Genomic DNA, 16,654 nt, shown 5'->3' on the forward strand with positions numbered 1-16,654 from the left:
CGGGCGAGACTTCCAGTAAATAGGGTCTGGTTTGGACACCCAGTCCCTTGGTGCCAGGGCGTGCACACCGGTGAACGTGCACCGTCCTGGGTGAGCTAGGGGTGAAAGACACACTGGAGGATATTCCTCCTTGTAAAAATGTCCAAAAATATCTTCTATTTGAAGAAGAACTCCATGCTCGCAGACCTCCCGGGCCAGCCCCAGGGAGGGTGGGTCATCTCCGGTCAAAGTCAGATCCGTACACCTGCTGGCGCTCCTGCTGGAGCAACCACGGACGCTCGGGGTGTTGTAGAGGAGGGAGACGACACTCTTATCGGACTAGGTAATGGAAAACAGGCGCCTCCGGGTTGCCTGGGGCCCAGAGGAGCCACCCTCTCCTTCGGGCCGTCAAGTCGGGGTGCCCGGTCGATTGGAGCTTCGGACGCGCCTGGGGATGGAGCAGCTTGCTCCTTCCCGATTTGCGTGTTGACCTCGGGAGACTCAGATGGCCCGTCTGAAACGGATGTCCGCAAAGGTGGCCGCGGGCGCGTCGGGAGGCTTGGATAAGTTGGGGCCCCCCTGGCATGTCTTAACCCTCTGGAGTCTGAGCGTTTTTTTGGGCCCTGGGGGTGTTCTGACATGCCCTGACATTTGTGCTTTTTTCAGTTGCTTATAAACATATTAATGGCAAAGGTGTAAATTCACTCTATATAGCACAAACAGGACTACAATAATATGTGAGCCACATGTATGTACATGTTTTCATTTTTGAGAGAATAATGTTTATGCGTGGTTATCGAAAAAACTAAAAATTAAAATTTTTGAAATAAGACCACAAAACACATACTAAATATGTGGCAATAAGACTTTTGACTTATGGATGTCGTCGCCTATAGTTTTTTCTTCAAAATTATGTGAAAATAGTCTTGCTTTATCGTTCACATAAAACCATACATTGATTTAAATTGATGTAAAACAGGTTTTGCTTGGAAAGCCAATATGCGAGGGGGCGTGAACGAGGAGTGGTTTACACCTTAGAATACACCCACTCTGCATAATGATGAGCCATTCACTCAGGTGTGACACTGACTGAGCCACAATGAAAGGACAAAAGATATATTTAGAAGAAGACTTATATTGACCATTTAAGATTTTGCTTACATCTATCTTGTAAATATGTTTTGCTATTTTATTAAAATGGTTACAATTACAACAATAATTACAATTTCAACAATATTTCAAGTGTACTCTTTCTTTGTAAAAAAAAAATGATTATAGGCCCTACATTTTATCTATGTATTCATTAGTTTGAATATAACCAACATTGGAACAGCTAACATCTTAGTTGATGACTTTATTTTTGACAAAAATCGTATTTTATATATAGAAATGGCTAAACAAAAGCTTATTTGATGTGGCAGTATATTCTACAGTAAAAACTGTACCCAAATCTACTAAACAAAATGTTGTCTTTCATATTTCGTCTGACTGTAACGTTGTTTTCATGAAATATTAGGGCATATTGTTAATTTGCAGTTTAATACGTTGCTTATACAAATAGCCTACATTTTATTTCAACATTCAGTCGATGTTTACTTATCTCAGTATAGCAATGCAGTTTGCTAAAACATCATCATTCATTCACACACGCGATTTAAATTGAAACTGTCTTTGCCAGCTGTGGTAAACAGCGCGCATCTGTGCCGTTTATTCATTCATAAACAGAAACCCACGTGAAGAAATTCACGTGAGAAGGAAAAAACTTACTTGTATTCCTCAGCTCGCTCCTCGATATACCCGCACTTCTGAGGGACATTTTCGATTAGTATTATTCCTCACAGCGCTGCAAGACGGTGTAAACAATGATCTAAATAAACGTGTGTGTTTTCTCGAGCTGATGGGGGCGTTCACAGGATTGCCTCAGCCATTTGCGTTTGAATAGCGCGCGCTCTCCGTGGGCGGGGCCGATTATAACGTAATGAGATGAGATGAGCTCGACTGGAATCGCTCTCTTTTAATACAGATTTCACAAGATGAGAATAATTGTTTTTTTATATAAATGACTTCATTTAAAAGAAGAGAATTCAAGCTTCATGCCTGTCTGTCTGTATGTCTGTTTGACTGAGTATTCGCTGAGTTATTGTTAATTTTCGGACGCGTTTCAGAATGGACTTCACTGGCAGAGAGAAGGCAGAACTCGCTTCGTGTTTATTTTTCTTTATTTGGCAAAAAGCACAACACTTTGTTTTTATTGTGAGTATACACAAAAATAATACACATTTAACAGAATCGATTGATGTATGAAACTCCTATGGAAAATCAAAGTCAACAGAGTATTTATGAGTTTCTTTTACACTAATAAAAAAAAAGCGAGCTGGTATCGCCGGCGATACAGCCGACCTCAGGGGGTTAAGAGCCAAACTTTGCCCTGCGCCTCCCCCCGCTTTGAAAGCACCCTTCCCGGTTACAGCCTCGATCCAGATGCCTCCTGCCCCTGCCCCCGGTGGATGGTTCCTCATGCGCCCTATGAGTGGCCGTGTTGTCTCGAGCCTAGGCCCGAGTGGAGCGAGACCCGTGTGTAGGGAGCCTGCACATCGCGGTTCACCGTCCGGGGCTTCTCAGTTGATCCCAAAGGTAAAACGTATGCATGTCGAACAGTCGGTCTGGGTAAACGGCGAAGCGACTCCAGGGGCTTGAGACACCCCTGGAGAAAAAGCGGTGGAGGAAGGTCCTCCTCCAAAAACAAAACGGACAGTGTCCGTGAGGTTGCAGATGGACGAGGTTCCCATGCTGACTTTACTCCCTAGCAGGCTCCCAGGGAGAGTGCGGAGCTCCTGTCGGAGCGACCTCGGTCCTAAAACGGACCTTGGGGGTTTTGTCGAGGAGGGGACAAACGCTCCATTCGGACAAGGTGAGACGGAGCAGGTGCTCCACCTCTTTGCCTAAGCTACTGCACCCCAGGCTACTGATTTTACTTCCCCCTTCTTTTTTTTTCTTTATGAATCTTAGGAGGCTTGACTTGTCAATATTTCTCTCCCTTGCAGCTGCTCTTATAGACTTATTTCCTTCCTTGACCTCAGCGGCTGCACTCTCCATCTCCTCGAGGGGTGTTTGCCCCAGGTTTTCTTCCTGGTGTATTGCCTTGGCATGATGGCTTTTCTACTATGTTTATGACATTAAAAATAAAACATATGTCATGTAATATTACATTAAAATATGTTTAAGACTAAACTTAACTTGTGCCTCATGTCTCACTTTACCCCACAGCAATTGTCTCACTTTACCCCACCGCCACATTTTAGAAAAAAACGATCTCTCTTAGCAATTCAGGCTTATCTTCAGCTAACATCATCACATGGTTTTATATGTTGGTAGTTCATCAACATGTATGATATAAGTTTTTTTACCTGAATCAATTTGCTTTGGCACAACAGTTGATTAAGTTGACAGCAAGAAAATTTACTTTTACATGCAAAAAAAATATTTTTGTGAAAAAAACATGCTTACGACAGCACCATGAGGTCCTCTCCTTCATGGCCAAGGGGAAATGGAAGGGGCTTGAAAATATAATGGTCATATGACCACAATTGTTTTCCATTGCCTAGATATAGGGGGTGTCTCACATTACCCGATGTCTCACAGTACCCCGTTCTCCCTACTGAGTTGGATATGGACAGAAATCATGTTGAACCTCATATGGCTTCACGTAAGAGGTTAATTCATCTGATTGAGAAATATGATTTATGTGACATTTGGAGAATGATAAATGGTAATGAAAAACAATACACATGGGCTCATATGCGTGATAATTATATATCACTGGCAAGATTAGATAGATTTTATATATTTAAACATAATTTAAATTTATTTATTTTATCACGCCTTTGTCTTTTACTGATCATAGTATGGTAAGTTGTAAGTTTATTTTAAATTCAGTGAAATCCCAAAGTGCTTATTGGCATTTTAATACGAGTCTTTTAAACGATAAATTATTTATTGAATCGTTTAATTTTTTTGGGAAATCTTTTAAAGAAACGAAAACGTCTTTTAAATCCTTACAGCAATGGTGGGATTATGGAAAGGTACAAATAAAGCAATTCACACAACAATATACTCGAAATGTTACAAAAGAATTTAATCGTTCTGTAGAATTTCGTGAAAAACAATGAATAGATCTACAAAAGTTGTATCAAACCTCGGGTGATAGTAATATTTTGGAAACTTGTTTTAGGAAAAAAGCCGAACTTAAAGAGCTGTTGGAGTTTAAGGCACAAGGTGCTTTAGTTCGTGCTCATTTTTTAAACATTGATCAGATGGATGCACCTTCCAAGTATTTTTTTGGTCGTGAGAAGAAAAATGGGCAGAAACGTTTAATTCATGCCCTACATTCTGAGGATGGCAATTTATTATACTGTATAATCCCAGACAGATTCGGGATGTAGCAATGAGTTTTTATCAATCCCTGTACAAAAGTGAACTTAAGCTGGAAAATAAAGGAAAATCTCCTTTTCTAGAGGATTTACCAAAGATCTCAGAGGAGTCTGTGGAAAAGAGCTGACTCCTCTGAGAAAATCTCTCTCTCTCTCTCTCTCTCTCTCTCTCTCTCTCTCTCTCTCTCTCTCTCTCTGTCTCTCTCTCTCTCCCCCTCTCCCTCCCCTCTCTCTCTCTCTCTCTCTCTCTCTCTAGCCGCGTTTCCATTACCCTTCAAATTGCGAATTGAAAATACGCCGAATTGCAGCACATCAATTTAGCAAAAACTCGCATTTATCGCAAAAAAAAGAAAGTTTTTACGCTTGCATGAGGTGGTTTTTCAGGCAATTTGAAAAAGAAATATTTCGCAAAACTGCAATGGAAACAGTTTTTGCGCATTTGCAGGTCACCTGACGAAGATGACGCGGTGTGTTTGGACAGAATACGAGACAGAGTTCTTTATTAAACTCATAAAAGACAAAATAATTACAGGAATAATGGATTCTAAACCTCAAAATAAATGCCACAATCAAGACCTCGAAGCAGAAATGAGGGAGAAACACCCAGAAACACCTCATATGAGCCGCTCTCAAGTATAATAAGGGTCGTTTCTTGCCATTGATGTTTGGAAAACACACATACATCTCCTTCGATTAATAATATTGGCCAGTGCAGTGGCTGGGATTAGTACATAAATATACCAACGTCCGTTGCCATGGTTTTTGGAATGATTTTACTGATCGCGAGAGGAAAAAATGAAGTTTTAGTCGCATAACATCGGTTAATGGAAACCATCATTTCGAAATCGTTTTTTTGTCGACATTTAGAAAAATCGCAAAAGTTATGCGCAAATCTGTAATGGAATCTGTAAAGGAATTCTCTCTGTATGATGACACAAGTTCAGCAGTCTTCAGTGTGACCATCAGAGATCTGAGAGAAGAGGATTCTGGGACGTACTACTGTGGAACTGAAAGGTTTGGAAGAGATCCCTACACTGAAGTGAATCTGAAGGTTATAACAGGTGAGTAACTGAGACCCTCAAACTCATGATGATCTCCACAACATCACAATACTCAACACTGACTGTAATTACTGCCGTAATAACACATGTGTACGGTGTACATTTTAGGACATCCTCAGACCTCAGACATATGAAGACAAGGCATCATGCCTCAGACTAAAAGGCTTCAGTCATTGGACAAAACGGCATCGCGCCTCAGACTGAAAAGCTTCAGGTACACATGTGTACGTGTGTACATTTTAGGACATCCTCAGACCTCAGACATATGAAGACAAGGCATCATGCCTCAGACTAAAAGGCTTCAGTCATTGGACAAAACGGCATCGCGCCTCAGACTGAAAAGCTTCAGGTCTCAGGAAAAACAATGTCAGGTGTCAGGTCTCGTACAATTAGGCATCAGACGAAACAGCCTCAGACAAAAAGGCATCAGACTAAAAGGCATCGGACGAAAAGGCATCAGACAAAAAGGCATCAGACGAAACGGACTCAGACTAAAAGGCATCAGACAAAACGGACTCAGACTAAAAGGCATCAGACGAAACGGACTCAGACTAAAAGGCATCAGACATAAAGGCATCAGACATAAAGGCATCGGACGAAACGGACTCAGACCAAAAGGCATCAGACGAAACGGACTCAGAGGGAGTTTGGAGATTCGTATTGCCCCGCCCCATATGACGTCACATGTACGCGGTTCATAGCTCGAAAGAATGCTTTAACTCCATGATAGTTTGCCAACATACAAACTAGCTAGTTGAAATATGGCATCTAAGTTTTTAAATGTGCAAATAAAACTTGCGAAATGCATGTTCTCTTCTGTAAACAACTTAATTAGTGTAACATTTCAATAAAGCAGGGATTTTAAGCAGTGATTTTAACACTGTTTTAATATTTAATTAAAGCATATAATATATACATAGCATACATATATTTATATATATATATATACATATATATATATACAGGCCAAAGATTTTTAAACATATACAATTTATTTTATTTTTTTTGGGGGGATATATGGGATACATGCTAGGACAGAGAGAATGTTTTTGAAAGAAGTTTCTTCTGCTCATCAAGCCTGCATTTATTTGATCAAAAATACAGAAACAAAATTTAATATTGTGATATATTATTACAATTTAAAATAATTGGTTTTCAATTTATTATACTTTAAATTATCATTTATTTCTGTGATGCAAAGCTGAATTTTCAGGATCATTACTCCAGTCTATCACATGATCCTTTAGAAATCATTCTAATATGATGATTCATTATCAAAGTTGGAAACAGTTCTGCTGCTAAATATTTTTTCATAACCTGTGATACTTTTTTAGGATACTTTGATGAATAAAACGTAAAAAAAAAAAAAAAAGAAGCAAATATTTTAAAAATATAAATCTTTTGTAACAACAATATACACTGGTCAGTAATTTGGGGTCAGTAATTTTTTTTCTTTCTTTTTTTGAAATAAATCAATACTTTTATTCAGCAAGGATGTGTTAAATTGATCAAAAGTGATAGTAAAGAAGCAGGGGCGGATCACCCCATTTGGCAGCAAGGAATTAAAAGTTATGGCCAATTTAACTGTGATTAAATTCAGTATATATACGTCTGCCATATGTTGCCACCCCTCAAAAATTCCTGCACCCCTCTCGCCACACCATAAATATTTTTCTAGATTTTTCTAGATCTAGATTTTTTTTTTTTTTTTTTTATAAATGCAGTTCTTTTTAACCTTTTATTCATCAAATATATTAGGCAGCAGAACTGTTTCCAACACTCATAATAAATCAGAATATTAGAATGATTTCTAAAGGATCATGTGATAGACTGGATGTCACATGTGACACTGAAGACTGGAGTAATAATGCTGAAAATTCAGCTTTGCATCACAGAAATAAATGATAATTTAAAGTATAATAAATTTAAAACCAATTATTTTAAATTGTAATATCACAATATTACATTTTGATCAAATAAATGCAGGCTTGATGAGCAGAAGAAACTTCTTTCAAAATCATTAAAAATAGTAATGTTTCCAAACTTTTGGCCTGTACTGTATATATTATGTTGAAGAGAACATGCATTTCGCGAGTGCATGTTTTAACATTTAATTAAAGCATATAATATATATAGCCTATATATATATGCTTTAATTAAATGTTACACTAATTATGCTGTATGCAGAAGAGAACATGCATTTCACGAGTTTTATTTGCACGTTTAAAAAGTTAGATGACATATTTCAACTATAGCTTGTATGTTGGCAAACTATCGTAAAGCGTTTTTTTTTTTTTTTTTTTTTACTTTTATTGAATATGTATAAGATAACAAGCGGATATAAAGGACATATAACTTCTACAGGAATTAAATTATATCAAGTATATGTAAAGCTTCACATTATATAAAATACATAAATAAATAAAAGACATACACAGAGGAAACATTATCACATTGTCACTTTTCTTGTTTTTAATCAACCTTAGAGACTTTAGAAATGTATCAAGTAAAGCGTTCTTTCGAGCTATGAACCGCGTACATGTGATGTCACATGGGGCGGGGCAATGCGAATCTCCAAACTCCATCTGAGTCCGTTTCGTCCGAGTCCGTTTCGTCTGATGCCTTTTAGTCTGAGTCCGTTTCGTCTGATGCTTTTTAGTCTGAGTCCTTTTCGTCCGATGCCTTTTAGTCTGATGCCTTTTTGTCTGAGGCTGTTTCGTCTGATGCCTAATTGTACGAGACCTGACACCTGACATTGTTTTTCCTGAGACCTGAAGCTTTTCAGTCTGACGCGCGATGCCGTTTTGTCCAATGACTGAAGCCTTTTAGTCTGAGGCATGATGCCTTGTCTTCATATGTCTGAGGTCTGAGGATGTCCTAAAATGTACACCGTACTACGTGAAACTCATTACAGACGCCATCAACAACCTTTTTTGTCTCCCGATGTAAGATTTACACTCATAATCTTGACCGGCATTGATAAATGTTGCAGCAAAGTGAGCAGATATATGTTTATATTGAGAACAAAATGACAAATGATCTGGGTTTGTGTTTTTCAGGTCAACAAATCAGGACAATGTGTGTGTGTGTGTGTGTGTGTGTGTGTGTGTGTGTGTGTGTGTGTGTGTGTGTGTGTGTGTGTGTGTGTGTGTGTGTGTGTGTGTGTGTGTCTTTGAATCTCATTGAAAAAAAATAAAAAATTATTTTGTGTTTTGCAGGTCAACAAATCAGGACAGTGAGAGGATATTCAGGAGGACACGTCCTGATAAACTACAAATATGAGATGAAAAACACAAATCCTGTGAAAGAAGTCTGTAAAACTGCAGCAGATCAGTGTTTTACTGTAATAAACACTAACAGAAGAGCAGAATGGAAACATGACAGACGATTCTCCGTTTATAATGACAGATCTGCAGGACTCTTACTTCTGTTTATCAGAGATCTGAATGAGAACGACTCTGGAGAATATAAGATTATAGTCAAAGTTTCTGAAGATTACAGTTTCTTCTCTGAGTTTAATCTGGACATTAAGAAGGGTGAGCTGCTTTCAGTCATTTATGCATTATTTGACAGAATCCATGAATATATCTGGTGATTGTAACATTGCTGCACTTTATCTGGATCTTAAACAGAGGATTGTTGTGTGAAGAGCATCAGTCTATCAGCTTCTGCAGGAGGATCTGTGAACATCAACTGCAAATACCCACAATCCCACATTCATGATGTGAAGTTTCTGTGCTGGAGATCTGGAGCTGATCTCTGTGCTAAAGAGACGTCTGTGAAGGAGAGCAGAAGATGGAGGGATGAGGGAAAGATCCGGCTGTATGATGACAGAGAACAGCAGCTCCTGACGGGAAGCATCAGTCATGTGACTGAAGAAGATTCAGAATACTGGTGTGGAGTTCAGTCTGATCAAGGACACAAGATCTTCATCACACGAGTCCTGATCAATGTTACAGGTACGGATGCAGATCACTGTGTGTCATGTGTCATGTTTGCAGCTGATTCTGTTTAACCACAGGATTTAATTTGGATGTTCTTTCTGTTCAACAAAGCAAAACCACAAACAGTTAAAAAGAGGAAGTATAAAAACAAACTACAGTTTATATGTTTGTAGTTTATAAAGGTAAAAGTGCAGCTTTGTGTAAAACAATGATTCTGTTCTGAACAATGAGAAACTGCACTGAGTCCTTTTACCACACTTTTACTATAGTTAACTCTAGTTTAACAGTGTTCATCAGTAACTCTGCTATACTGTATTATTCAGTGTGAAACCACAGGCTTCAGTTCTGGAAACTCAAACTAACAGCTCACGATTCTCTGTCTGTGTGTCAGCAAACATGAATTCTGGGTAATGAATGTGTGAATTACATCAGTAAGAAATCATGAGAAAAGAGATGTCAAGTTCTGTGTGTGAAAAAAACATCCTTTAGAAATTCATTGTTTTATTGTTTTATATACTGAAGTTCCTCAAACATCATCACCATTATCATCAACAACAACATCATCATCATCATCAACATCATCACCAACAACATCCTCTCCATCATCATCCTCATCATCACCATCACCACCATTACCATCATCACCACCACCATCATCATCATCATCATCTGCTTCCTCTTCATCAGTCGAAACTTCACCGTTCACAGGTGTGTCCACATCAGCCTGTGATCTTGTGCTGAAATACAAACATGTGATCAATGGGCGAAGCTTGTGAGGAGGCCTGACGCCCCCTAGTGGCTGAAATATATTACTAAACATAAAAATACATGATATTTCACCTCTAAATTAAATAATAAATTTAATTGTAATATTTTATTAATTTAAATACAATTTTAAATCGTTAATTATTAACAACAACAACAACAACAACCATAATAATAACCCAATCATTCTTGTTTACATATTGGACTCAGTGAATTTGCTGGTTGAAAGACATTATAACTTATAACTCTTGACTTGGTAGGATCCCGCACTTCCATCCTCAATAGCAAAATATTGTGGAATGTTTATTGGGTTTTCACAGTGTGTGACGTTGTGTTACTGTCTCTTTAAACCATCACCGGTGCAGATTTAGCGTCGCTTTTGCTGGGTCAATTCCTCTTTGTGGTGCCAGATCAAACTTTGGTAGAAAACGTGTTTAACTGAGTCAAGTGAAGTCAAGTCAAGTTTATTTGTATAGCGCTTTTCACAATACAGATTGCATCAAAGCAGCTTCACGGTATTAAATTAAAATAATACAACAAAGTTTGTTTCAAGAGGAATTTATTGATTGATAAAATTAAATTAAATATCCCCAACTGAGCAAGCCAAAGGCAACAGTGGCAAGGAACCGAAAAACTCCATCAAGTGACCTAATGGTGTCCTAAAACTCCATCAGGTGACCTAATGGAGAAAAAAAAAACCTTGGGAGAACCCAGGCTCAGTCGGGGGCCAGTTCTCCTCTGGCATTGGATAGAGGCCGGATTGTAGTTTGAACTGTAGGATTATATGAATGCCTGGCTGAAGAGATGCGACTTTAATCTGGTTTTAAACTGGGAGAGCGAGTCTGAGCAACGAACAGTATCAGGAAGACTATTCCAGAGTTTTGGAGCCAAATGTGAAAATGCTCTCCCTCCTTTGGTGGTTCTGGATATCCTAGGTATGACCAAAAGCCTTGAATTTAGTGATCTTAAAGAGTGCGATGGATTATAGGGCGATAGAAGATCCGTTAAATAGACTGGAGCTAAGCCGTTTAGGGCTTTATAAGTCAGTAGCAATACCTTGTAATTAATACGGAACTTTATAGGTAACCAATGCAGTGATGATAAAATCGGTGTTATATGATCATATTTTCTTGATCTCGTAAGAACTCTAGCGGCGGCATTTTGGACTAACTGTAGCTTGTTTATTGAGGATGCAGGACAACCAGCTAATAAAGCATTACAGTAATCCAGTCTCGAGGTCATGAATGCATGAACTAACTTTTCTGCACCAGAAACTGATAGCATATTACGTAGCTTAGCAATGTTTCTAAGGTGGAAAAAGGCTGTTTTTGTAACATATGAAATATGATTTTCAAAAGACAGGTTGCAATCGAGTATAACACCCAGGTCTTTTACTGTAGAGGATAAAGTAACAGGACATCCTATGATGTTAAAGTTGTATTGTGCGAGGTTTTGTGGGCGGTTTTTTGAACCGATAAGTATTACCTCTGTCTTGTCTGGATTTAATAAAAGAAAATTACGCGTCATCCAATCTTTTATATCTTTAACACACTCTGTCAATTTGGAAAATGTAGCGTTTTCATCCGGCCGTGATGAAATATATATTTGAGTGTCATCAGCATAACAATGGAAACTAATTCCATGTTTCCTTATAATATTTCCAAGTGGCATCATATATATTGAAAATAACAGAGGGCCTAATACAGATCCCTGCGGCACTCCATAGTTTACTGGAGTTATGATCGATTTTTCTCCATTTAAATAGACAAAATGGTAGCGGTCAGATAGGTATGATTTGAACCAGCTTAGTGCTTGTCCTTGAACACCAGTATAATTTTGTAGTCGATCTAAGAGTATTGGGTGATCTATAGTATCGAACGCAGCACTAAGATCAAGTAAAACTAGTATTGAGATACAGCCTTGGTCAGAAGCTAAAAGTAAATCATTTGTGATTTTAACGAGCGCAGTTTCAGTGCTATGATGCGGTCTGAATCCAGACTGAAACTTTTCATAGATATCATTTTGTTGCAAGAAAGAGCCCAGTTGAGCGGACACCACTTTTTCTAATATTTTAGACATAAATGGAAGATTTGAAATGGGTCTATAATTTGCTAGATTATTATGATCTAATTGTGGTTTCTTAATGAGAGGTTTTATAACTGCCAGTTTAAATGTTCTTGGAACATGACCTAAAGATAAAGACGAGTTAATAATATTGAGGAGAGGCTCTTCCACTACAGGTAACACTTCGTTCAGTAGTTTAATTGGTATAGGATCTAATTAACATGTTGTTGTTTTAGATGAAGTGATAAGTTTATTTAACTCTTTTTGTTCTATAGTTGTAAAGCACTGTAATTGTTCTTTCGTGGTGATAATTGAAGCTGAATTATAAGGCGCGATTGAAGATTGAACGTTTATAATTGTGGTTCTGATGCTTTCTATTTTCTCAGTGAAGAAGTTCATGAAATCATTACTACTGAACTGTAACGGGATATTTTGTTCGGGTGACGTCTGTTTATTTGTTAGTCTAGCCACGGTGTTAAATAGAAACCTTGGATTGTTTTGGTTGTTTTCTATTAGTTTGCGGAGGTGCTCAGCCCTGGCAGCTTTTAGGGCCTTTTTATAACGTGACATACTGTCTTTCCACGCGATTCTAAAGACCTCTAAATTAGTTTGTTTCCATTTACGCTCTAAAATACGGGTTTCTCTCTTTAAAACATGCGTAGTATTGTTATACCATGGTGCTTTATTTTTCTCTCTGACCTTTTTTAATTTAATAGGTGCAACCACATCCAATGTTCTAGAGAGAATGGTGCTCATAGTGCTAGTTAGTTCTTCTAGTTCATCTGTTTGTTTGGGTTCAGGCGGCAGCTGAGACAGATTAGATAAGCAATTTGAGAAATTATCTATGGTGGATGGGAGGATTGTTCTGCCTGGTTGATAACGCGACGCCGCATGACATATTACAGCAGTAAGTAATATGCAAGTTACCATGTAGTGATCAGTGACTTCATCACTTTGTGGAATGATATCTATATCGGTTGGATCGGTTCCATGTGATATAATTAAATCGAGTGTATGATTAAGACGATGAGTTGGTCCGGTGACGTTTTGCTTGACCCCAAATGAATTTAATAAATCTGAAACCAGGGTTCACCAATCTCGGTCCTGGAGGGCCGGTGTCCTGCAGAGTTTAGCTCCAACCCCAATTAAACACACCTGAACCAGCTAATCAAGGTCTCACTAGGCATACTAGAAACTTTCAAACAGGTGTGTTAGAGCTGGTTGGAGCTAAACTCTGCAGGACAGCGGCCCTCCAGGACCGAGATTGGTGAACCCTGCTGTAAACGCAGCTCCTAACGCATCATTTGGATTATCTACGTGTATGTTAAAATCTCCAACAATTAATGCTTTATCGACATTGACTAATAGGTCTGAGAGAAAATCTGCAAACTCTTTTAGGAAATCAGCGTAAGGCCCTGGCGGTCTATATACGGTAGCCAAGGCTAGAGATAATAGGGATGTTTTTCTAACATCTAAGAGCGTAACATTTAGTACAAGTACTTCAAATGAAATAAACTTATAACCCGTTTTCTGAGTAACATTTAGAATATCTTTATAAATGGTTGCAACACCTCCGCCACGACCAATCAGACGGGGCTCATGCTTATAACAGTATCCAGGAGGAGTAGACTCATTAATACCGAAATAATCATTTGGTTTAAGCCAGGTTTCAGTAAGGCAAAGTACATCGAAGCTATTATCTGTGACTATTTCATTTACAATAACAGCCTTAGGTGTGAGTGATCTAATGTTTAGAAGACCTAGCTTTAGAAATAGTTTTTGTTTACTAATAGCAACATTTTCTGTTTTAATAACAATTAGATTTTTCCTAGATCCTGCATTAGATTTATTATTTGATCTCACTAAACGAGGAATAGACACCGTTTCTATGCAATGTTCTACACTAGTATTTATATCAGTTGAATTGGTGCAGCAGAGTCTATGATTTGGACTTTTGGTTACTAGTCAAAGGGTATTTAACATTTTGGAGATGTTATCTGACAGAAGATCCGCTCCGAATCTGCTTGGGTGTAAGCCATCAGCACGGAAAAGCCTAGGACGCTCCCAAAACAGATTCCAATTATTTACAAAGAGCAGTTTCTGCTCATTGCACCATGACATTAACCATTCATTTAGCGCAAATAATCTGCTGAACTTTTCATGCCCTAGTCGGTACGTGGGAAGCGGTCCTGACACAATGATCGTTGTTTCAGGTGATGTGCTGCGTACCGTATCGATTAGATTCCTGAAGTCTTTCTTCAGAATCTCCGTCTGGCGCAGCCTGATGTCGTTCACTCCCGCGTGCAGGACCACAGTTCCGACGCGCTTGTCACCGTTCAGGATCTCGGGAACGCGAGCAGCGATTTCAGAAACACGAGCACCAGGAAAGCAGTGACTTTGCACCTTACTTTTACCTAACGTAGCGTGTACGTGCCGAACGATGGAATCGCCGATGATCACAGCATCGCGTTCTGTTTCGCGTAGAGGGGAGAAGCGGTTTTGTGTGGATAACTCGAAAACCGGGAGGGTCGGAGAAAGTCTTGGTCTAAACCTGACTCGCGTCTTCCGCTGCGGAACCACCCAGGCTTCGTGGTGGCGTGTTGGAGCCGGAGTGAACGAGACCATGGCTGATTGCGACCGATGCTGAGGAACGCACGGAGTAGACGCGGTCGGAGTCAGCAGGTTAGTAACGTTAAACACTGATTTGTGTGCATCGGCGCGTGATGTTTCAAGAGCCAAACACCGGTCTCTCAGCTCGGCCTGTCTCAATAAAAGGTTGTGGATCTGTTTCTCAACAGCTTCCAGCTCAGACTGCAGTGCGTGCAGCTCAAATGTGTCCTCACCTGCACCAAACGGTAGACTACTTACATCTGATATATTCGCCATTTTAACAGATGGACAGTGAGTTAGCAACGAAGCTACCAGTGATGCTATCAATATTAATACTAATTTATGACTGAAGTCTTGGATATAATCTTGGATATAAAATGTTTGTTTGTAAGTGAGTGTGGAGAAGACGCGTTCAACCGTGATCCACGGACGTAACCTTTAAGAGTATGCAGCGTTGGATCACTAATAGGCTTGAGACGTGTCTGCTCAACAGTCCGCGTTGGAACTATGAGGTTTTTTAGGTTTTTTAGTGGTAGGGGTGTAGAGTAGACGCACGATAGGCGAAAAAAAAAAAATGTTTGTTTGTAAGTGAGTGTGGAGAAGACGCGTTCAGCCGTGATCCACGGACGTAACCTTTAAGAGTATGCAGCGTTGGATCACTAATAGGCTTGAGACGCGTCTGCTCAACAGTCCGCGTTGTAACTATGAGGTTTGAGCAGTAGTGCTTCTCAGTGAGGAAAAGTAGAAAATGTTCGTTGTAAGCGAGTTTAAAGAGAAAAATCAAGAATTATAAATCAAATCGATAGAGCTCCAAAAACAACTAGAAAAAAAAGTTTGTTGAGACAAACTTTAAGTTGGCTTGAGAAAGCCTGACCAGAGAGTTTGAAGAAGTTTAAAGAAGTTAGAAGTTTAAAGTAGGTTAAAGTTAGATTGATAGATTAGTTAGAAAGAAATAATAGTTGGGAAGAAAGAAAGAAAGAAAGAAAGAAAGAAAGAAAGAAAGAAAGAAAGAAAGAAAGAAAGTAAAAAGATTAGTTAGAAAGAAAGAAAGAAAGAAAGAAAGAAAGTAAAAAGATTAGTTAGAAAGAAAGAAAGAAAGAAAGAAAGAAAGTAAAAAGATTAGTTAGAAAGAAAGAAAGAAAGATTAGTTAGAAAGAAAGAAAGAAAGAAAGAAAGAAAGAAAGAAAAAGATTAGTTAGAAAGAAAGAAAGAAAAGATTAGTTAGAAAGAAAGAAAGAAAAGTAAGAAAAAGAAAAAAGAAAGATTAGTTAGAAAGAAAGAAAGTAAAAAGATTAGTTAGAAAGAAAGAAAGAAAGAAAGAAAGAAAGAAAGAAAAAAGATTAATTAGTTAGAAAGAAAGAAAGAAAGAAAGAAAGAAAGAAAGAAAGAAAGAAAGAAAGAAGATTAATTAGTTAGAAAGAAAGAAAGAAAGAAAGAAAAAAGATTAGTTAGAAAGAAAGAAAGAAAAGTAAGAAAAAGAAAGAAAGAAAGAAAGAAAGATTAGTTAGAAAGAAAGAAAGAAAGAAAGAAAGAAAAAAGATTAGTTAGAAAGAAAGAAAGAAAAGTAAGAGAAAGAAAGATTAGTTAGAAAGAAAGAAAGTAAAAAGATTAGTTAGAAAGAAAGAAAGAAAAGTAAGAGAAAGAAAGAAAGATTAGTTAGAAAGAAAGAAAGAAAGAAAGAAAAAAGATTAGTTAGAAAGAAAGAAAGAAAGTAAAAAGATTAGTTAGAAAGAAAGAAAGAAAGAAAGAAAGAAAGAAAGTAAAAAGATTAGTTAGAAAGAAAGAAAGAAAGAAAGAAAGA

The 16,654-nt window shown here is 38.2% G+C and overlaps 1 protein-coding gene across 7 annotated transcripts in view; it reads left to right on the forward strand.

The window, feature by feature from the left end:
* LOC309493701 (polymeric immunoglobulin receptor-like) overlaps positions 1 to 16,654 on the forward strand; it is a 72,957-nt gene that overhangs the window by 44,829 nt on the left and 11,474 nt on the right. The window contains exons 1-4 of one of the 7 annotated variants that reach the window (XM_082162907.1): positions 4,696 to 5,470; positions 8,689 to 9,006; positions 9,103 to 9,429; positions 9,937 to 10,140. The exons of 3 other annotated variants lie outside the window; for them this stretch is intronic. In XM_082162907.1, the coding sequence (XP_082019033.1) occupies positions 5,293 to 5,470; positions 8,689 to 9,006; positions 9,103 to 9,429; positions 9,937 to 10,140 (1,027 nt within the window). In that variant the 5' untranslated portion in view covers positions 4,696 to 5,292. Of the gene's footprint in view, positions 1 to 4,695; positions 5,471 to 8,688; positions 9,007 to 9,102; positions 9,430 to 9,936; positions 10,141 to 16,654 lie in introns of those variants that run through there. 3 more of the 7 variants (XM_082162901.1, XM_082162903.1, XM_082162902.1) reach the window with 3 other exon arrangements.

The sequence above is a fragment of the Leuciscus leuciscus genome (assembly GCF_965113295.1).
Source record: "Leuciscus leuciscus genome assembly, chromosome: 3".
Taxonomy (NCBI): Eukaryota; Metazoa; Chordata; class Actinopteri; order Cypriniformes; family Leuciscidae; genus Leuciscus; species Leuciscus leuciscus.